The sequence below is a fragment of the Mastigoproctus giganteus genome, chromosome 2, assembly GCF_048544385.1.
Source record: "Mastigoproctus giganteus isolate SK-2022 chromosome 2, ASM4854438v1, whole genome shotgun sequence".
Classification (NCBI taxonomy): domain Eukaryota; kingdom Metazoa; phylum Arthropoda; class Arachnida; order Uropygi; family Thelyphonidae; genus Mastigoproctus; species Mastigoproctus giganteus.
The window spans coordinates 250,046,040-250,073,031 of record NC_143576.1 but is presented as its reverse complement, the minus strand read 5'-3'; the positions used below and the strand labels follow the sequence as shown (position 1 = coordinate 250,073,031).

At 40.3% G+C, this 26,992-nt stretch overlaps 1 protein-coding gene and 1 pseudogene across 2 annotated transcripts in view; one reads left to right on the top strand and one right to left on the bottom strand.

The window, feature by feature from the left end:
- Positions 1-374: 374 nt before the first annotated feature.
- LOC150090369 (5-hydroxytryptamine receptor pseudogene) overlaps positions 375-26,992 on the top strand; it is a 71,745-nt pseudogene continuing 45,127 nt past the window's right edge. Inside the window, exon 1 of the transcript XR_016546704.1 lies at positions 375-522. The product of XR_016546704.1 is annotated as a 5-hydroxytryptamine receptor pseudogene (transcript). The remainder of the gene's footprint in view (positions 523-26,992) is intronic.
- On the bottom strand, positions 4,903-5,763 carry LOC150090370 (general transcription factor II-I repeat domain-containing protein 2A-like). Its single transcript, XM_090390289.1, has one exon. The coding sequence runs from the start codon at positions 5,761-5,763 to the stop codon at positions 4,903-4,905; it is 861 nt and encodes a 286-aa protein (XP_090246415.1).

The window sequence follows — 26,992 nt, the reverse complement described above, 5'->3', positions numbered from 1 at the left end:
ATAATTGCAGTTTCGGGGACTGTTATTTTGTCCAACAACCAATCGCACTTTGGTGTGAATTAAGAAACCGCGTGGGTGCGCGTTTGTGACATAAGTCAACAGCATCCGACAGCCGTGGTACAAAAACACGGATCTCCGAGCTAAGTCGTCTTATCACGAGCAATGTGATCCCGTAATTATAACCCAGAGCGTCCGTATCCGTGCGTTCAGGTGAACTCCGTTGTTTTTCCCGCCCTTCTACACCAAACTCGCATGCGCGCGCGTGCAGCTACCGTCCAGGTAGCTCCCGAGTCCGCGAGCTACTAGTTAACTTGTACGGCGACACCGTCGTAGTCGGAGGGACGAGTGCGAGGGCGACACGGTACACACGCCTGGTTCGAGAGTACCTCAATGAGACCGAACCGAGAGACGAAGCAGTTTGATCCCTTCCCCGACTACGGAGATATACTCGGGACTCTTTACGTGCTCAACCCTCTGGACGGAGAATAACCACAAGAGGCAGACGAGGGCCGCGTGCAGAAGGTGAGTGCTGATAATCCTGTTTCAGCGTTTATTCAAAAAGTTATCGCGAAGTGTGAATGAGAGTTTGGAGACGTCTGCTTGCGGTTGGCCTTTCACCTTGAGTCGGGACACAGAGAGATGGAATACTTGCGGGAAGGTGTTTTATCTTCCTCCAAATATTTAGGTCTCTCTCTCTCTCTCTCTTCCCCTTTTCCTCCCCCGTTAATATAAGGGTTCAAATCCTGTCTGCAAGTAGACTGGATTAAGATCCTTACCATTTCGGGATTTATTTAGTCAGCCCCAAGAACAGGATTCTGTTCCACCTTAATAATAAATAAACCTTCCAAGAGCGTTGCTTACAAACAACACAGATTATTCTAACGTGGTGGAACCTAAGTTATGTTTCCTAAGTTGGGTTATATACCAGAAATAGAGACGTTATATACAAACAAACTACAATCATGAATTATCAGTTAACCTGTTCCATGCTGTCCCAGAATTCAAAGTTCCATGCCCAAATAAAACATTTTATTTGGGCATGGAACATTTTAATATTCCATGCCCAAACAGCACACCAAACTGGTCAAATATATCGATATTTTAGTGACCAGAGACACTGGATAGAAAATCCAGCTTTGATGTAACATTCAGGCCAATACCATGACTTCAATGACAACACTGAAGTGTCATAAGTAGCTGAAGCAGTGTACAGGGGTCTTTCAAGAGTATGCAGAGACCCACGTAGGAGACATTGAACTCGTATTTAATCTGACGAAGAAGAATGGTCTGATTTGTCGACACTTCTACGTAACAATGATATACACATACCTATTTGCATATCTATAAAATGTGGAAAGTTGAAGCAACACAGCGCGAATTTCAATAGGATAATGCACCCTATCCTGTGGGTTCTCCGCGACAGTATAGTAGATTTGCCACTTATCGCTTGTTTGGAGAGGGCTGGCTTCGAATCCCGTCGGAAACTGAAGAATTTTTAAATTTAAATTTTATTAAGAGATATAATTAGCGGATATCATACAGAGAGTAGAGGTTTGTTTCTTGACTTATTCCGAAGTTTTCAGGCCAAGACATACAAATAAGTCCGAGATCACCCACCTTTTTTGATGAACGGAAATGTTGAAAACAGGCTAAACAAAGCCAAACTTGTCATAAGATGAAGACAATCAGCCAATCGTTTAATTGTCTTCACGGGCAACGGAACTTATTTCAGTAATTAAGAACTCGCTGGCTGAAAGAAAACTTTCTACAATCCTGTCTAAAGCGCTTTCCCTGTCATTTCAATTTATGACATCAGGTTCTGGAATCATTTATCACCGTGAAAATTCCACCTTCAATCATTTTACCATTCTTCTCAGAACGTTATACAGCTCACTGAGTACCCTCTAAATGCCTGGTTGCCATTTTATAGATTTCACCAAGCGAGTTTCCCATCTTTGGACCTTTTTCAAGAAACTCAATGTTTTTCATTGTATTCAAAGGACGGTCTTACAATTGCCGTATACAGTGGGATTATGACCTCTCTATCTCTATAAGAAAAAGGTTCGATAAATCATCGATAGTACGCCATGGGCCTTCCTTGCTAGCTATCTCTACTGCACGGAAAAGTCCGCCTGTATCCTAATTCCCAAATTCATTTGTTCCTCTACTGCTTTTAGTTCAGCACCACCAGGTGTACAAGTTATTTTGGGGTTGCTATTCCCCAAGTGTAATGCAGCAAGATACAAGTACCTTGCATTTTTTGATCATCTACGAAGTCTGCCCAGGTTATCCTCAATGATCACTTCTTGGCATCGATCGTTAACCATTCTCCAAGTCTTCACATGATCTGTAAATAAATTTTGACATCACATCCTCTATGCCTTCGTCAATGTCTTTTATGAAAAACAAACAATAATGATCCCAATGCGATCCTTGGGGAACTCCACTTCTAACGTTTGGCCAATCTGAAGATTAACCATTAATTACTTGTTCCATCTTATACAGCAACCTCTCATGAGGGACTGTGTCAAATGTCTCAAATGTTTCGAAATTACTCCTTATATGAAGGTCATGGGTGACGCCCTGTAAACCAGATTATTTAGACCTGATAATCTCTTAACAAAACCATGTTGTGTAGCCTTCAGAATTCCACTTTCTGTCTAAATGATTCCACATTGTACTCTTAATCACTGTGTCCATGATTTCCCTGAACCTGAAGTCAGATTTGACTGGTCTATAGTGACCCACTTGGCCTTTGTTTAATTGACATTAATTAACATCAATGATTCGATGACTCTCTGGCCGCGTCCTTCAAAATAATGGGAAATTTCAATATCGCTGATTTCATGCTGTCCAGCATCATTCGCTCATTTTCACGATGAAGGTCCTTCGACTGTAAAGATCAACTCCATGTTAATTGTCATAAAGTGATGGCCAGTTGTTGAAATGTTTAATAGTAGCAACTTGGGTTTATGTACACATCTGGTGGTGAATGTGGAATACACAATAGCATCAGTCCAGTAGGTTGACTAGGATATATATACGATGCTCGTGCAACTTGTGGGAGGGTAGTGCGCTATGTGAAGAGATATATTTAGGAAGAGTTTGGTCCTTTTTAAAATGTTCTGTCTATTTGATAAACTACCGAGAGATGAAAGAAATGTCTTTGGAAGCGGTATGGAAAAGAAAGAAGTACGTCCTGAAAAATTAGAAAGTGAAGTTAATTTTTATTTTTCCACAATTCCATATTTTGGTGTAAGGAACGAATGAAGTATTTATTGTCTTGAATTTACTCCCCGTATGGAATAGTCCCTCAGTGGTACCGATGTCCCCAGAGAGGAAGCAGAGCAGTAGTATTGTAACCACATGTAGCCATTGTAACCACTTGGAAAGATGGACTTCAACAGGTGGCTACGAAATACTTGAATGTAACAACGATGGGTCCTGAAACATTTCGGTGGGCAGCACGTACGCAGTAACGAAATAAAGGTGTTTTTGTAATGATGTTGGAACACAAGATACGAGGAATTCGTCCACCCCTTATGATGGCAAGAATTTTCTGAATTAAATCGATTTCTTCGGGAGAGAAACTCTCCTTTTTAACAAACTCTTCGGGTTTGTTCCTCAAGGGAACGATGTTTAGGGAAGGTGGAGCGGAAGGGTCCCCTCGACGACTCTACGTGCAAGTTTGCCTCCCTGCATGGCTCGCGGTTCAATGGTGGGGAGACGAAAGAGGAGGGGCACGAGTAGACCCGAGGAGTACAATTAAATGGAATCACCGGCGTGTGAAGCGCCACCCAACTATCACTTCTTTTCGCGTATTAACTGGCACGTGCTCCCATTACGGCCAAATTGCCTGCTTATTTTAATTGCTCGTCGACTAACTGGCCAAGAGAGTTTGACACCAACATTTGTCTTCTTTCCACCTTCCTCGCTCTTATTGCCTTCTTTCTTTCTTGCGTGAGCGCCTCTCCCCGTCTTCGTCATATTTCTCTGAAATGCATTTTCCATCAAGATTACCGCTCGTTAATTTTCTCTCTCTCTCTCTCTCTCCAAGTCTCTCTCGTTCTCCTCTCTCTACTAACTTGTCTATCCCTCTCTTGTCTACCTACCTACCTGTCCCTCCGTGTTTCTACCTGCTTGTAACTCTCTCTTTCTACCTCCCTGTTCCCTACTTCTATTTTCCGTTTCTCACTCTCTCTACCTCCTCGTATCTCTCTCTCTCCAACTATTTGTCCCTCGCTCTCTCTACCTATGTGTATCTCTACCTCCTCTCTACATACCAGCCTCTTCCTCTGCCTGTATCCCTTTACCTTAGTCTCTCTACCTGTATCCCTACCTCAGTATCTCTTCCTATGCCTATCTCTAACCGAGAACCTCCACCTGTTTGTTCTATATCTCCACCAAAATCTCTACCTGTGTGTATTTCAACCTGAGTCTTTTTACTTGTACATATTTCTCTCTGGCTCTTGACCTATCAGTCTCCTCATCTATCTACTTTTACCTCTTCCTATCTCTACCTGAATCTCTTTACCCGCATCCGTCTTCTCGTGTGTATCTTTACAAAATGAACATTTATTTACGACTGTTTTTAGTGTTTTGTCTTGAGGCTTGACACCTCGTTTTAAGGACAATTTTTGCTGTGTCTGGCTGAAATGTCTGTGCAGTTCCGACTTTCATCAGAGATGAGAGGTGTTGATCAGTCAATCTCGTTCTCTGAGAAATTTTTGTTGATTTCATGAAGGAAAATAACTGTTCACACTCATAGGTAGAACCGAACATTGCCAATAATCCTTGTGGCAAACTTTCTGAAGTTTTTAAACTTTTCAGGAAGGTATGAAAAGAAACGAGGTATCTCCACTTCAAGATACTTTGCTCTGAGTGTAGAATCCGACTGCATTTCTAATAGTTCCATCTGCAGTCTTTCTTCTTCCTTGGCAACATCAAAGGTGCTGAGAATAATGCAAAGTGGTGTTCAAAAGATGAGAAATCACGAAATCTTTCCTGAAATTCTTTTGACAATTCAAGATGACTGTCATACTTAGCAAAGCTAAGTACAGACTCAGTATTGGAAGTGTTTTTCAGCTCTTTGCACTTAGGAAAATGAACTAAATTTTCATTTGACAACTGTGACTTCCATAAGCTTAGTTTTGTAATGAAGCACTTGATGTCATCATACAACTGAGAGATGAGTTTGTTTTTAACTTGTAATTTCAAATTAAGATCAGTTAATTGTGCAGTAATGTCCACAGCAAAACCCAGATCCTGGAGCCAACTTTCATCTTTTATTTCATCCGTGCTTTGACCTTTCATCTCCAAAAACATAATTATTTCTTGTCTCAACAAATAAAATCTTTTCAGCACTTTGTGACATGACAACCAGCGGACTTCTCTGTAGAATGGAACTTCGGTAAACTGATTATCCGTATCTTCCAACAACTGGCTGAATTGACGGTGGTTGAGAGCACGGCCTCTGATATAGTTCACTGTCTTTGTGACCAAACTAAACACGTGATCCAATTTTAAAATCTTTGAACACAAATCTTGCTGATGAATAATACAGTGAAAATGTGCAAATGATGAATCTGGATGCGAGTTTTCTATTTTTGTTCGTAACATGGCAGCAACACCATTATGTCTGCCAACCATATTCGCAGCACCGTCGGTAGATAAGCATGCAACTTTACTCAAATCCGAACCATAGTCATGCAGAACCTGCTCGATTTTCTCAAAGATGTCCTGGCTTGTTGTAGTGTCATGCATGGGGATCAGTTCAATCAGTTCTTCGTAAATATTAAATTCACTGTCACAATATCAATAGTAATAAAAAAATGTTCAAATCTTGATGATGTGGCCTTCAACTGTTGTTTCAAATCATTCGACATTTCATCAATCCGTTCAGCAACTGTGTTCCTGGTTAATGAAGTATCTTTGAATAAGTGTGCTTTCTCTGGACACACAATTTGAGCCGTTTTTACAAGGCGAAATCTCCTTCACTGTAAGATTTCCCACTCATGGCGATCATTCGGCTGAGTTCATAGCTTGCAGTAACGGAAGCGACATTCCCTTTCTCAATTTTCGTAAAACAAGTCTGTTCCTGTCTCACGTTAGCCTTCAATTCCTTGAGTCTTGAGACACGCATTGGGCCTTCATATTTATCGTAAGATCGATGGTTCGTTTCATAATGTCTTTTCAAGTTGTACTCTTCTGGCGTGGCAATGCTTCTGTTGCAAATTGAACAATGTATCTTTCCATTCACCGTTGTGCAAAAATACTGCAATTCCCATTTTTCTTGAAACACTCGCCCTTCTTCGTTCAGTTTCCTTTTTCTCTTAGCTGGAGAAGCACTAGGGATTTTTAAAGATGATGCGCAATCTGAAAAATAATAAAATAAAATTAAAAATAAAATCACCGGTTAAAAAACTGAAACGAAATTTAGGCCAGCTTATGTATTGTTACGAGCGAGATAAACGGGTTTTTACCTCTTGTTGGTTCCACTCTCTCACTCAGGCCGAGCGGTTTACCTTAACGAGAGAGGAACCTTTTCCACTTGCGGGCCGTGAAATTCGGATCAGGACCAGGTACCTACACCAATAAATTGGCAAGAATGCTAGAATTCTTGTCGAAGGCAGCCGCACGCGATATTCAAAATTTTAAATTACTTCAATTAGCGGATTTTGCGAATCGCTACAGTGTCCTTTGTGCGGGCCGCAGGTGTGCTTGCAAAGGGCCGCATGTTTGACATGCCTGCTGTAGCCGATTTGTCTCTTTAGGACATATTACGATAAGTCTCTCCCACAACAGGTACTCTAAGCTTGAATGGTGCAGAAATGGAGAGTTGATTCAAAGAGCCAGCCGGTGTTGCCACCGACTGGCTATGTGAGTCACGCAAAGAAAAGTGGCAGAACAAGCGTTAGTGACGAAAGTATCAAAACTATGAAGGATGCATAGTCCACAATTCAGCTTAATATGCTAGTAGAGACGTTGAAGCAATATTTTCTCCACAGACAGTGGGTTGGAGACTGTTAAGGAAAGATTTTTCCTTTCAAGTCGCCGAAATTACAAATGTGAAAGGATGAGGTGCTTCTAATACTCTGTGGTTTACTGAATTATGACCACCCTACCTAATATCATGTTGGCCATCTTTTGCACGGATAATAGCCGCTATTTTCCTGGGCATTGACATTCCCTAGACGTCTGAAGACACCCGTAGGGATCTGCAGCCATGCTGCGTGCAAGGCTATCCACAGTGTCAGAAGAGATGGTGGTTTCTTGTCCATGGTCCATACATCTCACTTCCCTTTCCAAAACATATTCCACAGGCGTTCAATTGTCAAGCGAATTTGGAGGCCAATCAAAATGGGTGACACCTTCACTGTTTCTCGAACCACTCGTGCATAGTGCAGGCCCGATGACACTGCGCAATACTGTCTTTGAAGATCCTGTTTCTGTCTCTGAGAAAAAACTGCAACATGGTAGGGTGCGTATGGTATCCTAAAAGCTGCCGGTATACTTCACCAGCGAAACATTGGTAGACACGCACCAGGGAGTCCTAGTTCTTAATACCAAAACATGCCCCATATTAAGCAATCACTACCACCTGCCTGGATAATGGGCACTATTCACGATGGTACCATGGACTCGTATTGCTAGCGCCACATAGGCTTCCATCATCGTATTTCACCAGGTATTTGGACTCATCCGACTAGCACACGCCTTCAGCATCCAACGAGCGTGTTGTTCACAACATAGCATTCGCCGTCGACGATGATTAGCGGTGAGGAGGGGGTTGTCTCCTTGGGTCGTGTTCTGTGGAACTCCATACGTTTGATATTGTTCTTGCACTTCACATATTGTATTGCGATGTCAACTGTCGCAAAGTGACCTGCTGCTTAGCAGTGACCCCATGAGATTGGTGATGGTCGATCTCTGAATAAGTACTGAATGCAAATATTCTGGTCTGTGTTTAAAGAAATTTTGGATGATTATGTCCAGGATTATTTCTTTTTGAAGATTTTTTTTGTAAAGAGAAACAGACAACGTTTAGTGTAAAGTCTGCAGGTTTTTCTTCTTCAGGTTCTGTTTTCAATTTGGACGTTGGAGATCAACATTTTCCAGCCAACTCTATCTCTTGCTTTGTGAAATAGTTCTTGTGTCGTAAGAGATTCTTTGTTTTACTTTTGTCTTCCTTTTTTGTTCTGTCTTCCTTTTGCTATTTTGTCTTTAATCTTCCCTTACAGGATTAGTTTCTGCAGGTCAGATTGTGGACCTCTTATAATAAGCCCGAGGTAGACAGTCTTTCTCTTTGCAATTGTAGTTAGTAGCGTTCTTGTGGTACTTGCCCTCTTAAGGACCCGCTCAATGGTGACCCGATCTGTCCACGGAATTTTGAGCATTCTTCTGACCATTCACATCTCGAAGGCTTCCCGTTTCCTGATTTCCGCATGACCCAGATCTAGATCTCACATCCATATAGGAGAGTGCTCCATGTGTAGCATTTGGCCATTCGATATCTTTTCTGTTAATCTAGTTTCGTGTCAGAGAGGAAGTGCTTAAGATTCTTATATTCCTCTTTGGCCATACCAGTTCTGCTTCTTATTTCTATGCCTTGGCCATTATTATTCGTAAAGATCTTTCTGGATATTTAAAGCTACTCACTTGTTCGATGGGGAAATTGCCACAGCCTATTTTGATTTACAGATTTAGGGTTTTTTATTTTTGGGGATAGGTTTTACGTAGTAGCTTTTCCACAGCTTTAGGAAATCCTCTTCCCTCAATATCCTCAATAATTGAGCGATTACAGAGTGTAACGTATTGACAGAGGTGAATTTACTGGGTACGTACCTCCTTCTCGCCCACGTCGAACCTGTGGATGTTTTCCCTTAGCGATTTGTAAAACAAGCTTTGTTCAAATCGCTTACAACAAATTTACAGCTCATCAAAACAACAAACATCAAAAATGAGACACAAAAAGATGAAATAATTGCATCAAAGCAACGTTTCAGATTTTAGGTACCAAATACTGTTTGATTTCATCTTGAACAGAAAAATAAAACAATGTTTTACATTTTAAAACGTATTTGAATGCTGGTGATTGAATTGTCCCTTAAATGGGCATCCGTATGATGCATGAGCGTGACCATGCAGAAAGCTACGAAAGAACCAACACCGCTGAGGTATCCGAAATGTCACCTACTGAGTTATGACCTTAATTCTATCCGTAACACTTGCTTCAGTATCTCAATTACACATTGCCGGAATAAACCCTCATTTGCTTACTAAAGCAGGAATTAAGATGGGTGCGCCATCTGTAGAGAACAATTCTTGTGTGCTCATTGTCCGCTCACCTTGTTTTCCTCTGTGTGGACGGATTATCTAACATATGCAACTGTAACTATAATCACGCATATGCGCAAGCAAGTGCGCATCCCATCAGTAATATGGGAACATCCCCAGGCGCTGTCATTAATCCACGGAGATGAATGCGACTCCCACCATTACTCCAAATGTTCTGAATAGAAATGCAATCGGCATGATGGATGAAACAGTTTTAGGCGGATGTATCTGGAGATAGATGGACTGATGCACAGATAGATGAACAGCACGTGTATCTTTTCTAAAGTTGAGAATGTGAAAAATCGCCCTCTATGTCTGACATGCATCCAGCGTGTACTTTTCTTCAAACAAAAGATTTCTTAAGCAATAAGAACAATAGTGGAGAGCACACTAGTGAGATATCAAACAGACCTGTCATTACACAATATAATGAATCGCCCTGCCTGGATCATAAATACAGCTCAGAAATTTAAGTGTTGTATTAATTTTAATATTTAAGAGTGATCTCTGGTTGATTGGAACCATCCGGAAGTTTGCAACACTGGTTATCATTTTACGTGCGTGTTTCGAGTTCGTAACTTAAAATCGATTTTTAAAATTGAAATCTGCTCTTTGTTGAAGTCCTCTGACTGTTCTTAAAACCACGACTTGGCAGCAGAATTCACCTCATCATCAGCAGAAAAGTGTTTTCCACGAAGAAAGGACTTCAGGGTAAGAAAGAAGAAGAAATCCGAGGGTACATGGTACAGAGAATAAGCAGGATGCAGCAATATTTCAAACCCACATTCGTGGGCACACCTCACAGTAGCATGCGAGTAATGCTCGCATGCTACAGTGAGGATGAGAGAATGCTTCAATTTTGAAACATTCTCTTCTGTTACAGCATTTCCTGGACGTCCTGGGATTTCTTCATAATGCACTGAGGTTATTTCACATTTGAATTGTTTATACCAAGGTGCAATAACACTGTAACTTGGGCAATCTTCTCCATAAACAGCTACTATTTCTTCTTGGATTACTTTGGGTGTTATCTCTTGCAGGAAGAGGAACTGAATCACTGATCTGCATTCCACTTTATCCATTATGAACTTCGCTTCATTCAGCGCTGCAAAGAAAAAAAAAATGAAACGTGAAATCGAAACAAAAATTTGTGTGGCTGCTACAGAAACCAAAGAGACTTCAAGGTACCAAACAAAAAGTTTCATATTTCTAACCCAACTATTTCTAGATGAACAAATCTCTTTTTGAACCCCCTCTCCCTTTCGTGCAAGGAACACTCTGTGACCTTAGCTTAACTGTTTAGAATTGACGTAAAATTTACAACTGGTTGGAACAAAATTGTTTCATTGTTTCACCTTGTTTGTCTTTAGAAACATGAATCCGCTTCTGGTGTTTGGGGAGGGTGTTCTGGTGGATTTTCCTTGTTTTCAACTGAATGGAAGGGTCTCTTGAAAGGAAGAGCCGCTTCTCTTTTAATTCTCTGATATAGTCTCTCATTCTCCAGAGATGTGAGAGAATGAACTGAAATTAAATGCAACTTCATGCCCTTAACTGAAAGCATGAAGATGTACTTTCTTGTAGAGATCTGTTGGGGATTACCAGCTCATCGATGGCGCAATTTGTAAGCACAACGTTTTTTGTTAAATTACCTGTTTATTATTCCGATCCAAAGCACGACTCCGATCATGGAGCCGGTGGAATCAAGTTATAAGTTGAATGATAGCGAAGAGAAATTATCCGTTTTTCAAACGCGTGTTTTGAATAACATCAGCATAATGAACTTATTCAAACAAATCAGTTTAGAAAAATGCATAAATAGGCTTCTTGAAACACGCGGTGTTTCAATTTATTTATTTATTAAATAACAAAAGATCCTTTAGAAGAAGACTACGTCACAGAAGTGACAAACAACTATTCCATCAGACCACATTATGCAAATGGACATTTTGTTTCATTCGAATGCGATGGATTTTTACACTGGCCTACCAACAGAAATGGGGCGCTTGTAGTTTGAATAAAGAGTACTTATTAAAAGACATTAACATTAACAGTTGACTGGCCCGCCTTTGGCCGTAATGACTGCCTAAATGTGGAAGAGCTAATTTCTGGTAGAAAGCTAGTGGTGTTGTGCTTTAAAGCTTTGATGAGTTTACAAGAGAAGACGGCTGTCTTGGCCCTGTCCTAGTTGTTCGCCTCCGTTCATCCCAAAGGTGGTCAGTTAGGTTGAGATCTGCTGGCCTTGAGAACATCAGAACTTGAATATTTTGATATTCTCAAGACGCCTTGGCGTTTTTCTGTCAATGATTTACGGCTGTCTGGTCATTTCTTGGGCTCAGCTTCTTCAGCACGTGGCCAATTTTTAACTTGGTGGTTATCCCATCCTGAGTACTGCATACAAGTCTAGAGAACTCATTTTAGGGAGGATTTAGAGCTGCTGGAACAGATAAAGATCTACATCCAAATCTATATGTCCTTCCTAAAATGAGGCCTCCAGACCTGTATTCAAGTCTACAGGTGCAGAGAAGAGCAACGAGATTGGTGAAGGAAACGATATGGTAATCTTACCAAGGGCTTCAGTTCTGAAAATTGCAGCTTTTGGAGAGTAGGCACCTGCCTGGTGGTGATGCCAATTAGGTGGGCTCAATGCTGATGGCGTTCATCTTCTTGCACAGACTACACATGTGATTGGGATATCAATTCAAATTGAAGGGTGGTTGTAGGATAGATTTCACCCGTCGGGTGGTCGATTGTTGTAACAAACTTCCATCTGTTGTTTTGGAAGTTGGTAGTTTGAATAAATTAAACGAAAACTAGAATAACTGTTAAACGCAATGGACTGGTGATGTGGGAAGGTTTTTTATTTATCATTTGCCACTACTACACAGGGAAAGCGTTGAAACTCTGTCAGCACTTTTCCTGTGTTCGGCGTTCACCTTTCACTGGAATTCCAGGAACCGCAGATCACCTGCATAGGTCAAAATATTTGCTTATTTCGTGATCACACACAATTTCTTGCAGCAGAGGAGTATCTTGAATTGGTAGGACAGTGCAGAGCGCTGTTCGACTGTGTAGACTAGACGGAATATGTTGTTCTGACTTCTTTCCAAACCATTTTCATAGTAATACTAAGTGAATACGCTGAGTCTACTCTGGTTTGGGTTGTTTAGAATTTGCTCAAGACCATTAAGGCATTGGGGTACCATTATTCCCTGTCTAAATTGCCCTGTAATCTATAGTAGGGGCATCTATTTTGAAGGATAAAAACAAGGGTTTCTGTGAGGCAAAGAAAAACCTTCTCCAGGACTAACTCTCCCAATGTGAAAAAATCCATAACAGTTTTTGTTCGAGAAAGGAATCGAATCAACACTTGTTTATAAGTGCGAAAGGAGTCTGAATCCCTAATATTTTTGGAGGGCAGTGTAGAGAGAGAATCTAGTATGGATGCAGTAAATTTCAGACATCCATCGGGTCCAAAATTAGATCGAGCATCGTATCCTGTAAGATCGTAAACTATTACCTGAGTATTAACTGTGCTGGATATTGTTATTTATTTGTATTATCCATCTAAGATTTTTGATGATGGAAAAATTCCCCAGCTCTAAAACCTAAAACGAGAACGCAGCATATTACCCTTCTTTCTTACATCAGATTGTAGACTGTACAGAATATACAGACGTGATGTGTTTTAGGCAAGAATCTACTCTCTTTTTTCTCAACCGTATTTTTGCTGCGGGTTGTTTATTTGGACCAAATCAGACCTTTGATAACAAACGGATTACAGACCAATAAAAGCGGAGTCGCCTGCGCAAAATTTCTAGAAACACGGAAAGGGACGACGGAAAAGATTGTGCAAACAGCCAATTGGAAGAACCTGGCGATGTTTCAACTGTTCTTGAAGTTCTGAAAGCAAACACTAACGAACTTGATGGGAAATCGATTCAAAGACTGCTCCATTATCGTTGTCATAAAATGTCGCATTCCCTTTGGGATTTGGCAGTGTGACATTCTCTCCCCCCCAACGCGCGTGTTCGCGTATTTGTCTTTTTGGAAACTTAGCATCTTTCAAAAGTTAAATTTTCATACTTTAAAATGCAACTGCTGAGAAATTACACCAACGTGAGATTTTTGGTTTTTTTTTGCTTCAGCTTTATTACTGCGCTCAACGCCATGACGCTACTTGCTTTCAACTGACGATCTTCTTAAAGTGTATAGTGATGAGGAGCCCTACATTTTTCTTAAAGTGTTAAGTGCAGTGTCAGTACTTTGCTTAGTAACGCCTTTCCTGTTAAAATATTCCTGGAACTATTTTTGAAGAGAGAGAACATTTTCTTGTTGAACTTTTCTTGAAAGATCAGAAGAAGTCTCAATTCTTTGCCGTTCCCTCGTAGCTTTCGCAATTAGCCTTCCTATCCGTACAAGCAAATGTTTGGCAAATCATGGACTGGATACCGTGGTTCCTCCTTGCTGCTTGTTCACTAGTATTACAACCTGAAAAATCCTTCCTTCCTCTACGTTTTTAATTCTACCAAGTGCATAAGCAAGTTTTAGGGCTGTTATTTGCGAAATATAAAAACGTAGTTTCCATTTGTCTGCCAGTTACTTTATGCTCATCATTAACCACTCTTCCAATCTTCAGAGTATCTGAAAATTTTGACATCACTCCCTTTTCGTCAATGACATTTAAGAAAGTCAGAAACAGGAGTAGTGCAAGCTCTGATCCATGAGAGACCTCGCTATTTACCCTTCTGAACAGTAGGTATTAATTACAATCATGTCTTCTATTGTTACTCATCTACGGATCCTGCCTCTGATCACCATATGTTCCAGTTTATTCAGTAATCTCTTTTGTAGAACTGAGTCAAATGCTTTGGTGAAGTCCAAATAAACAATGGCAAAGTTTCCAACTAAAAATATCCAGCATCTAACATCCTCGTGGGTAGCATAGTTCATAGGATCGCCGTCCTCCCCACACTGGGTGGAAAAGACGTTGAGTTCTAGTCCCATCGATGAGGGAGAGAAATTTTTATGGGCCTTTTTCACAACGTGGCTGAGTTCGATCTCAGGCAAGGATAAAGTGGTTTTTTCTCCCGGAAACTAGGGGTTTCCGTCCAGCAAAACAAAAAATCGACCTCAGAACACACGCAATTTTCAGACAATATACACGAAGCAATATAGCCTTAGTCGCTGATGCTCCAACAAACCCCTGCATCCAACTCGTGAATGATAGTTAAATCAACTCTCATTGTTAAATAATAAGATAAGTTTATCCCTTTAAAATGTTCAGTTTCTTTGAAGAATGTGTTCATTCTTAATCATTGCTTTCATGATTTTCTCTACTACTGAAGTCGACAAAATCGGTCTATAGTTACCCACTTCCCTTCTTTGTTCTTTGAACCACCTTTGTGGATAGAGAGACACCTATGTCTCTCTATCTCGCACCTACAGGAATAAAAGCGAAAAAAATTCTACACATTTTGTCTCAAACAGTATAAAACGTACAACTTCCATCTGCCTTTGAACGCGAGTGTATCGCAATAGAATGAATTATCTGTTTACAATGTACGTGTTGTTCACTTTACTTCATATCTCGCGTCTTGCCCTTAAATGATGAGTTCTGTCCACTTCCTTATCGAGGTTAAACTTCCCAGAATTCATTTGGTGAAATAAAACTCCAGACGAGACATCGCTCAAAATATTTTCTAATCCTGGATGTCTGTGGGAATGATTTATTGTCTCTTGGTACGCGATTCCTATTCCGAAAGCGAATGGGTATTCATGCAGCTAACACCGAGCAAAATGTACGTTGCGATATCAAAGTGGCCCTCGATTTGTGCAATTCCAAACACAGCATTAAAAAATATGAATTATTTATAGTCGGATCTCAACTTGCCCGGTACCTATTGAATATTTCATCGCAACCCTCGTTCCCACTTTTTTGATAGAGAAAATTGATTTTTTTCCTTTTGTTTCAGTGACTCCGAGATAATCGCGTTAAAGATGGAACGAATGTAGAAACAACAACGTTGTCTGAGAAATAAATTCGACTTATGTTCGCGGAATAGCAAATAGGTCTCGCGTATGAGACCGGAATACAATAAACGAACTTCTCCTGTTGATTCTCCGGGAGTTGAGATGATAGACAGAAAGCGTCAAAGAACAATATTAATCCGCCCAACCAGTAAACTTCTTTAGCGTTGAGCGCATGCATCCCGGAATTGCTCAAATGTTTCTAGAAATTGCTCGTGGATAGGAATGATGCTTTCCAGTGGAATTATTTACAATGGAATAAACAAGTTGCGGAATATTTAAGTAGAATTTCATTCTGGAAGAATTTACAGCTGTCAGAATCTGCTTACCATTCCCCCCACCCACCTCGTTGCGCTATTTTCCTTTTTCAAAACTTTCTTTTAAAACTAAATCACGTGAAATAGAAGTAGAAGTGTCCGTCAGATAATACTGAGCCTAAATTAACTCCTGTACGAGTTAATATTAATTTAAAATATTTATTTAAAATATTAAAATAAAAACGTGTTAAAAGAAATTAATGCTTTTTTTATCTCTCCAAGAAATCCAATGAAAACTGCCCTCGTGGGTGTGCACAGTTGGTAGAATCGCTGTCCTCCCCCACACCGGGTGGAATAGACCTCAGTTCGAGTCTCGTTGATGATGTGAGGAATTTTAATGGGCCATTTTTCACAGTGGCTGAGTTAGTCGGTCTTAGGCAAGGGTAGCATAGTTATTCCTCCCAGTAACTCGGGTTTTCCATCCGGCAAATAGCAAATCGATCGAGAACACACGCAATTTACAAACATTATACACAAAGACATTGGCACAAATTCTTTGTTTTTTTATTTTTCACTATTCATTCCCGAAGATCAATATACCTGTTGTATTTAATCTGCAAACAATTGAATCCTATAAAAAATTCAAACCAGCTTCCACGGTTGCTTTTAGCTCTTCATCATCTTTAAAATGAGTAACACGAAGATGACTTCTGAGGTTTCTAAACAAATAATAGTCATTTCGGGCTAAATCTGGCCTGTGCAGGGGTTGTTTAATTGTTAATATCCGCATTCATGAATTTTAGGAAATATTTTTTCCCTGCCTGTATTTTAAATTCTCTTTTGATGACTCCATCCTCTGATGTACGTCATGAGTGGAAAGGTGTCTCAGAACCCATCTTGCACAAACTTTGGATATTACAAAATGCTCGTGCATTATTTGTTAAAATGCTTCCATGGGGAAATGTTAAGAATTTCTCAAGATCTGACAGTTTAATTCTTTTGTTTTCTATTTTTTTTCCCTCCAGCGATAGCAATTGTTTCAGAATTGATTGCTTCAAATGGCCAACCAGATCTTGGATCGTTCTCAACTGACTTCGTCCCCTTTTGAACTCTGCGGATCAGCTTGGAACAGTAGCATAACTGGATTATACAGTACTTCCCCAAACACAATAGTCATTTTATCATGGATTTCTTTAGCTTTCTGCTCTCTTTGGTCAAACATTTCATTAATGAACGATGTTCAGTTTGCTGGATATTCGTTCTTCTTTCACCTTCCAATATAAAAATTAAATTTTAGAAACTGCGTAAGACACTGACATCCGATTTTTATCCTGTTATTTTATAAAACATTTAACTATCAAAATAACTTAATGTACCTGTTCTTTGAACGTTTTAACAACTTCCTCGTACTTAATGGCCCCGAGTGTCAAGCGTGTGATCATAGCGATTTGAAAGCGTCTTCTCACCAATCGACTGATTAAAGTGATCATTAAAGCCTTTAATTTACAAAGTTATTTATTTTTGACTCATTCTAAATAAAGAATTAATCTTCGTACTAAGAAGGGAAAGACACCTTTCTTTTGTATACATCTAACTTCGCTAACACACTAATCACTGACCTCTTATTGCTTAGTCACTGGTGACACCGCTCCTGCCTCCATGTGGCGGGGCCGGTAACCTGGGTATAAATCCAATACTCAGGACAAAAAGGATCCAACAAGGACCCTTTAATCTTACCGACTGTAGAGCTTACGTGCTCGCATGCTGGAGACGAATCGTCTCACGAACAGAATCAACAAAGAAGATTCTTCACCAGACCTGAGTGCTTTCCTAATTATACATTCTTCATCAACGAAACCGCTTAGCAGCTTACCTACATTCCTTGTACAGAAAAGCATAGAGACTGTAGCAGGTACTCCTAAAATAGTCAAACGACTTTGCTCAGGAGATCTCTTAATGGAAACATCTGACCCTAGTCATTCTAGGCAGTTGAAGCAAACGATCATTGGAGGCTTCCCTATTTCTGTGACCCTATTCAGAACTTTAAACATCTTAAAATGAGTAATTTCAGAATGAGATCTCCTTAATATTCCCGAGGAAGAAATTACTGAAGAACTTAAGGCACAACTTGTCATCAGTGCCAAAAGAATAATGACCAAACAAAATGGTGTCCTTGCATCCATAAAGAACATTATTCTTACCTTCGACACTCCGAATTTCCATGCAACCCGTTAAACCTGACTACCTTTTCTATAAGATCTGACACTAAATTCACTTAGATGCTCAAAATGGCAAAAGTATGGACATTCTCAAATAGCATGTCAATGTAAGGCCATTTTCCCCTTGTATGGCTCACCAGACCAATCCCAAACTGAATGTACAGTAGTAACACCAAAGTCTCCCAATGTGCTCATCCTGCATATTCCAGAGCTCACGAATCATGGAAAATGGGTATGAAAATAATAAAGTACGGGGTAGATAAAAATGCCTCATACTAAGAATTACGATATTAAACGTGATGCCTTCCAATCATACTCCAGTGCATTCAGAAACAGACTGATATCACAATTCCTCCTAAAATATCTTTCTCAAGTGCCAGATCTTTCCTTATGGATGGTGAGACATTGACAGCAACAAAGACCAAGAGAACATCAAGTTCTATTAATACCAAACCAACAAATCCATACTAAGACAATGCCTCCAAGTCTGGATCGTTAACAAAGGAAAAAGATGCAAATCTTGCACAGAATAAACTATCTGATCGAAATATGGAAATCGATGAGAAGTGGGATAACGAAGATATAGTTCTCCTGCTACATACTGATGACCAGATGGATGTTGGTCGTCCAGTGTTCCGAAACGCGATAAATTTAAATAGGATCGAGGGAAAATAAAACCAATCTACATAACCTAAACCCAAATAATGGAGAAAATCATTCAGTGGAATTGTCAAGACCTAAGAAGCAACCTAGATAAATTAAACCATTTAATGCACCAGCAGGATTCTGCTAGCATTTGTGTACTCTACAGGAAACATATTTACCATCAAATTATACGCCTCACTTCTCAAGATATATGGTATACAGAGCTGACAGATGTCTTGAATCTCCGAAAAGAGGAGTAGCTATTTTAGTTTGTAGAAACGTACCATCCAAACCTATTTAGCTTTGCACCACTCTAGAAGCAGGAGCCGTTCGCATTGTTCTTGGCATTACTCTCACTCTTGTCTCCATTTATATTCAACATCAAACATGTTATGTTCCACTTCAGAACTTGACGATTTACAAAATCAACTGCCCCACCCTGCATGCCTTCTAGGTGATCTAAATGCTCATCACCCTTTGCTGGATTTTCTGAATATGGATCGTAGAGGACGAATGATCAAAACTGTACTTGACAACCATCACGTGACATTGCTGAAGACCGGTGTTCACACGTATATCCACCTGTCCACCAGATCTAACTCCGCTCTGGAGCTGTCCATACGTCCTCGTCCATTTATCCTAACATTGAGTGGGCAGTATTAATCGAATTTCACAATGGTGATTACTTTCCTATAATTTGCAAAATACAGCTGGACACACAGTATACCTCCGACCAATGAATTACGTGGAATTTTCACCGAGCGAACTGGTAACGGTTTTCTAATACAATACAAAATTTGATGGCCACTAGATCCTTACTACGTCTATTAATAATTCCACTGGGCATATAGTTGAAGAGCTCCTTGCAGCTGCTACCAGCGCAGTACCGAAATCAAATAGGGCTAAACAACAATATAATGGTTGGTGGACAAGAGATTGCTTTTTTGCTAAAAGAAATCCGGAAACATTTTTCGCCGAAATGCTACATTGTAGAATCTTATAAACTATAAACGACTGAAAGCTGAAGCACGCCGAATTCGAAGGAAAGAAAAACTGGATGCGTCGATTATATTCACTCCTACCATCTTCAGAAACGCCAAAATAATCTGGAGAAAGATCTGCATCCTCAGTGGAAAGTGTCAGCAAACTTCGGCCTCAATGCTGTGGGAGAAGAAATATCCATTCCTTTGTAAGGAATGGATATTTCTTCTCCAACTGATATTGCAGAGGCATTAGTTGAAACATTCGCTGCCACCTCATCCTCTCAATCTGATGAAGACTCATTTAGGTGCACAAAGATGTCTTTCTCCTCAACAGTTATCATCCTTTATCTCTGACCAGCTGTTTCGGAAAAATCTTAGAAAAGATGGTACAGAAGACCTGTCTGGATTATTGAAGATCAAGATGATATATCACGCCACCAATTTGGTTTCCGTTGTAACAGATCTGCAACTGATATCCACATCAAAGTTGAAGCTCACCCTCTAAACTTGTTAAAAACAACACATAGCAATGGTTACTTTGATATTAACAAAGCATTTGACACCACCTGGAGATATGGTATCCTCCAAGACCTATACAACCATGGACTGAGAGGTAACCTGCATCGATTCATTCAGAATTTCCTTCCTCCATCTCAGGACCTTTCCAGTATAATTCTAGAATGATATGTCCAAAATTTACACGCAAGAAGAAGGAATACCTGAAGGATCGATTTTAAGTTCGATCGCTTCATCTGGAACCTGTATTAAAACTGAAAGACAAATAAATACTCATGAAAATTTCCATAAGACTATTGGATTTGATTTTAGACACCAAACTAAATTTCCATAAACATACTGTATAACTTACCTGCGAACTATGTGCCTCCAGAAATTAAACATCCTTCGGACTGCCTGTCAGTACCCCAATACCTTGGGGTACTGACTTATGCTTCACCATTAGTATATGCTCCAGCACCATTAGTATATGCTCCAGCACCATTAGTATATGCTTCAGCTAAAAACAGCACCTTACGATCTCTCACCACCATCCAACACAGTGCTCTTCGATCTGCAATAGATGCCTACAGCACGTCGCCAGTTCAGAGCTTGCACGTAGAAGCACATGACCTCCGCTTTACCTTAGAAGACTAAGCCTACTCTGCCAATACGCTACCAAAATAAGAAGCTCTTCATCTCATCCTTGTTGGGTATACCTAAACCATCCACTTTGGCCAACACTTTACGATTCCAAGCCTAAAGAATCCAAGGCCTGGTTGGATAATCCTTCAAGAAATTAGCATTAGCATTAGTAGAGGCATTTGATGCAAGAAAGCAAGCTTATGAAGCATCAGCCAAAAAAAAAATAATAATAAATAAATAAAAGAAAAAATAACCACTTCCACTTCACCCCTCTGCTCGTTCGAAATACCTGTCCAGCTGAGCCTTAAACTTATTTAGGCTATCAACTTCCACGACAAGGGATGGAAGTCTGTTCCACCAACCAACCACCCGCTGGCTAAAGGCAAATTTCCGCACGTCTATCCTACATCTGTCTTTCCTCAATTTGAATTTATGCCCTCTCAGGTGATTATTCTGAGCAAGAAGAAGAATCCCATCAGCATTGAGCATGCTCAAACCAGTCAAGGCTTTATACAAATTTGTACACCTCTATCAGATCACCTCGCTGGTGCCTAGTCTCCAGACACTGTAATTTGCAAAACTTAAGCCTTTCTTCGTAAGAGCCTTTGTTCCATTCACTAATCTTGTTGCCCTTCTCTGTACTCGTTCCAGCAGCTCTACATCCTTCTTGAAATGAGGCCTCCAGACCTGTATACAGTACTCTAGGTGTGGCCTGACCATTGCCTTATACAAAGGAATAATCACCTCCTTATCCCTGCTAGAAAAATTCCTATATATCATTGACAATACACCATGAACTACTCTTGCAGCCCGTCTGCACTGCTCAGAGAACTTCATATCTGCCTGCACAACCACCCCCAGGTCTCTTTCATTCTCTACCACTGTCAGTGTAGTACCACAGAGTTGAGACGTTGCTCTGGGGTTGCTGTTTCCCATATGTAGTACTTTACATTTGTCAATGTTAAACTTCATTTGCCACCTCTCAGCCCATCTGCTCAACCTTTCCAGATCCTGTTGCAGCAGCATAGTGTCAGTAGTGTCTTTGACAACCCTGCCAACCTTCGTATCGTCTGAAAACTTGGACATTAAACTTGATTTACCATCATCAATGTCATTTATAAATACAGAAAACAATAATGGACTCAACACTGAGCCCTGAGGGACTCCACTAATAACATTAGTCCACGATGAGCAGTGTCCATGGATTACCACTCTCTGTCTTCTCCCTCAACCACCCCTTTATCATAGCAGTAATTTGCCTCCAAAGCCACACTGCTCCAATTTGTGCAGCAGTCTTCCATGTGCAACAGTATCAAAAGCCTTTCTAAGATCCAAGTATATAATATCAAAGTTATTCCCTGCATCCAGTTCTTTTGTGACTGCATCATAGTATCCAATCAAATTGGTCAGGAAAGACTTTCCCTTAACAAAACCATGCTGTGTCTGAGCTATAGCTGAAGTCTTGTGTAAATGATCCTGCAGTGCTTCTTTAACCAGTGCCTCCATTAATTTTCCGGAAACAGAAGTTAAACTAACAAGTCTATAATTACTTGTGTCGCCTTTTGATCCTCCTTTGTGAATTGGGGTCACATTTGCACATTTCCAGTCTATGGGTACCTCCCCTGAGTCCAAGGAAGCTCTCATAATTATGGCTAAGGGTTTGCTTACTTCCTTTGCTGCCTCCTTTAATATAACTGGATAGATCCCATCCACCCCAGGTGCCTTTCTTGTATTTATCTTCATAGTGGACATAGTGGACATAGTGTTTTTTGTTATGCGGTTCCCGTGGTTTCCCACAAATCCGCGTTAAATACTCTGTTAACATAGCAAAGCCAGTCAGTGTGGGTTATGTGTGAGTAGTGTGTTGTTTGTGTTGTTTGACTGGCCTCTTCGTTACTGGGAGGCGCGATCACCAGGAAGGAGCCTCCCAGCATCCGTCCACTGGCACGAGGAGCCGGACCAGGGAGTAAAAGACATCTGACGGGCCGTCCACACTCTTGCAGGAGCGAGAGTGGGGAGGGCCAAGGAAAGAGCGGAGAAGAGACAGGAAAGTGGAAGACAGACAAGATAGCGAGGATGACAGAGCGTAGGCATCCTCCCAGGCTAAACGGAGCAGGAAGAGTGCTAGGTGCAGTTGTGAGAGTCCTGGAGAAAGACTGTGGGTAGGAAAAAGAGAATAGGTAAAGTTCAAATTAAAGAGTCCAGGATCGTCACAATGGAGAATCACGGAGCGGCGTCGACAGGGCTGTCCGCCATTTGCAGTTTCATGTCTGGAAGTTTCCGGTGCTGGGTATCAGTTGCTGTCTAGAGGAGGTTATCCAGGAGTAGTGTTCGGGAGTTGCAGGTGATGCCAGCGACGACGAAAGACCTCGTTGGCATAACTGGTCAGTGCACGGAAGGCATCATTAGATTCCAATAACTTGGTTTCTGGACGAAGTGATGTAGTGTGGAGGTCTAGGAGTAGTTGGTTTCTTAGATCTAAGTATACGTTGCATGAGTGCATCACGTGATCCCAGTCTTCAGGTTCTCCGCAGGTACAGAGGGCATCCTCGACTAGGCCGAACTCTAGAAGGCGTCTCTTGAAGGACCCGTGGCCAGTTAATAGGAAGGAAGCATAGATCTTCAACAATTTCTCCTCCACTTTACTCTCAGTTATTACAAGACTCTCAAGCTTACTGCCAGAGTTGAATACACCTCTGGCATTCCCCTCGCTGAATAACTCCTCATGTGTGAATGTCGATGCAAAATATTCATTTAGTTTGTTAGCTACCTGAGCAGGATCATCAACACTTGACCCATCAATATCAAGTGGACCAATCTGATTCATCCCCTTCCTTCTAGAGTTTACATAAGTAAAGAACTCTTTGCTGTTTTTCTTTGCATCCCTTGCCAACTATTTCTCGTAATCTGCCTTCGCCTGCCTAACCTCCTTTGTAACTTGGTTGCATATCAACTTGTATCTATCATAGGCTTCTGTGTCATGTGTTAATTTGTAAGTATCCCATGCATTTTTCTTCTCTGCCATATGCCTCATTAGTTCATCTGACATCTACTTAGGTCTAAACCTTGAACAATATTTCTTAGTTGGTATGTAAAGCCTAGTAGCTTCCAAGATAAGTTCTTTGAATGTTTCCCATTTTGAATTTGCTGTTGGTAACATCATCAGTTGGTCCCACTGTATAGAATTTAAATACTGTCTCAGTCCATCGTAGTCGCCTTACCCATTCCAAAGCAATAACCCTTCCCTTTACCAGTAATGGTAGTTATCTCTTTGAGTAAATCCCACTTCAGCACACTGTGATCACTGCCACCTAGTGGTTCATTTATCTGCAGATTCTTAATGCATGAAGAATCACTGCTGATAATCAAATCAAGAGTATTACTCCCACTAGTTGCCTCCCGAACATGCTGATGTAGAAAACAATCATCCAATAAATCCACAAAAGCCTTGCTAGTGTGTGAGTGACCAGCCCCCAAATTCCAGTCAATATCTGGGAAATTGAAATCTCCCATTATAAGACTCTCTGATTTACTGGCCCACTCTATTTCCCTGTACAGTTTCTTATTATACTCATCAGAGTCATTAGGCCTATAGCACACTCCTACTGTCTGTATCTAAATAATTCAGAAATGGCAAATTGATATAGACATTGATCGATCTATGGTAAAAAACAAATTCTCAGTGGTTAAAAAATACCATTCCATCACTTAACATCCAACAGTTACATGCCAGCCATATTTCGGAACACACTGGGAAACTCATAATCTATACGGATGGACCTAAGTCCCATTCACATGTAGGTGCAGCAGTTGTATTTATATTCCTGCCCAAAAGATTGGAATCACAACGTATGACAACAGTTTTCGTTAATTTTTTTGAAATTAGCAATGACAGTTGAAGGTCGAATATAAAAAAAAAAAACACACTACAAAGTATTTTAAGATTTTTAATTAAGCATTGAAAAAATCTACAGCAAAAAAATATTGAAAATGATTAATATTAAAAAAAATATACTGATTTTTCATCAAAATATCGTCCACGAGATTTTATCACTGCTTAATCTCCAGAATGCGACGTCTGTTACTCAGGAATTCTGGCCATTAATTTTATAATAGTGTCTTCGCTGACATTAATCCAAGATATCTTCAAGGTTTCCCATAAATTTTGTGAAGATGTGCAGAGTTCACAGACTTTACTGTCCAGATGATCACATAAAAGCTCTACTAAGTTTTAAGTCTGGCGATTGCGGTAGCTGCACCATAATTTTCAATACCCCCTCCTGTTGTTCAATTGCTAGGAAGTCCCTGTACCCCTTAGAGATGTGCTTCGGATCATTGTCTTCTTGTAAATTTATTTCAGAAAGTCCAAGTTCCAGGAGACATTGCATTATGTTCAAGAATGTATTTATAGTCTTCCTTTCTTAAAATTCCCTCAATTCTGATGATGTCACCCATTCTAGAAAAACAGAAACAGCTCTAGATCACGATAGAACCACCATCGTGCGTGACTAGAGGCAGTAAACAATGTGGCACCATTTTTTCTTCAGGTGATCGTTTACACAAGCTCTACGCTTGGATCCAGAAATTTAAAATTTTAATTAATCCGCTCACAGTAGGCTTTTCCACTCTTCAATTGTCCAATGTTGGTGACTCTTAGTTCAATCCAACCGCTTCTTTCGATTTTCCGGTTTTATTAAGGGTTTTCGGACCGCTACACGACCACGAAGTCCAGTTTGTTTCAAACGAAGTTTTACAGTGGAGGTAGACAAGGGAGTTTCTTTGTTCCTGTTGAACTCAGCTCGGATTTAAAGTGCAGTAAGTTGTCGACTGCGTTTAGAAATCAGTGTTATCGTCTTATCTGGTACTGCCATTGTTACGTGGTATCGTCCTCATTGTGGTTTGTCCTTTAAACTTCCAGTTTCATTGAATCGTTGGATGGTAATTTGTACCCCTTTAAAAGAAACATTTCGTTTTTTGCCAATACTTCTCATGGAACAACTTTTTTTACATAGTGTTATAAGAGCACTCTTTTTTCAACACTCAGTTCCTTATTTCTTGCCATGTTCATCACCAAACGCTCTTTGTGAACGATGGGTGTTCGACTTTATAAGTTAGAGCGCTTCCCCCTCAATTAATAACATTGAAAACACTCAAGAATCACCTGTAATATTAAAACAACACTCCCTCTTTCTAGAATATTCTATAATCATCTGTTCAAGTTGTATTTTTGAAGTGTATTTAAAATCAATAGATTTAAATTTTGGGAAAAACGGCGTCTATATGTTTCTAAAAACATTTTTTGGGATATCGGGTTTAATTTCATACTTTGGACTGTTGTTGTTTTATTGCAGATGCTCAATTTTACTCAACCTAACTCTTTAATGAAAAGTTTTTAAAATCCATTTAATATTTTATATTATATTCTTTAATATTTCACCTACGTTTCTGTTTGAGAGTTCTTTTCTGGTAGCCCTCACGAGTAACACAGTGGTTACAATCTCTGTTCTTCCCTACCGGGTGGGTAAAGGCCTGAGTTTGGATCTCGTCAATGGCGCAAAAGATTTTTACCGGATTTTTTCACAACGTAGCTCAGTTACCGACTAACTCAGCCACGTTGGCGACGGTTGTGTGATTTTTGTCCAGCAAACAACAAACCGACCGAAGCATACACGCAAATACTAATAATATACAATAACATACATTTAAATGTATGTAATAAAATAACATATCCTTTAAATGCATATACACTGGCTTTGGATTAGCAACGCTTAATACCTCGTGCGGCTATCTTTTGCCATCATACAGCCGGTACTCTTCTTGGCATGGACTTCACAAGGTGTTCCTGTAGTAGTGCTATCCATGCGTTTTAATGTATCCAGTAATGCCCACACTTTCCAGGTAATTGATCGTAGTACTGAATATTCTTTTCAGTAGATCCCAAATCTGTTCATTAGATTGAAGACTGCTGACTTAGGTGGCCATTGAAGGACGGAGAATCCATTGCCATGTTCCTGAATCCAGTTGGCAATTGCAGGGCTCTGTGGCATAGAGCATTTTCTTGTTGATAGAATCCAGAATTGTTGTATAAACTGTCATCATCATGTGGGGATGCATTTGGTCGGCGTTGACAGAAAGGTGGGCCTTCGTTCATAGAACCATTGCTTAACAGTGGTTAAAGGAGGATCTAGAGAATGCCACGAAAACAGTCCCGATACCATAATACCACCACGTGCTCAGCCCACCGGACACCAACAGTCCATCCAGTTGCCATGGCTTCACATAGCTTTCTCCAAATTCAGATACGTCCATTCAGCATGGTAGATTTGGAAAGGGAATTCATCAGACCAGGAGACAGATTTCCACATGTCGGTGATGGCAGTGTTGG

Bases quoted from the DNA above. Each gene is read 5' to 3' on its own strand.
- LOC150090370 (XM_090390289.1), bottom strand. From the start codon at position 5,763: ATGCATGACACTACAACAAGCCAGGACATCTTTGAGAAAATCGAGCAG.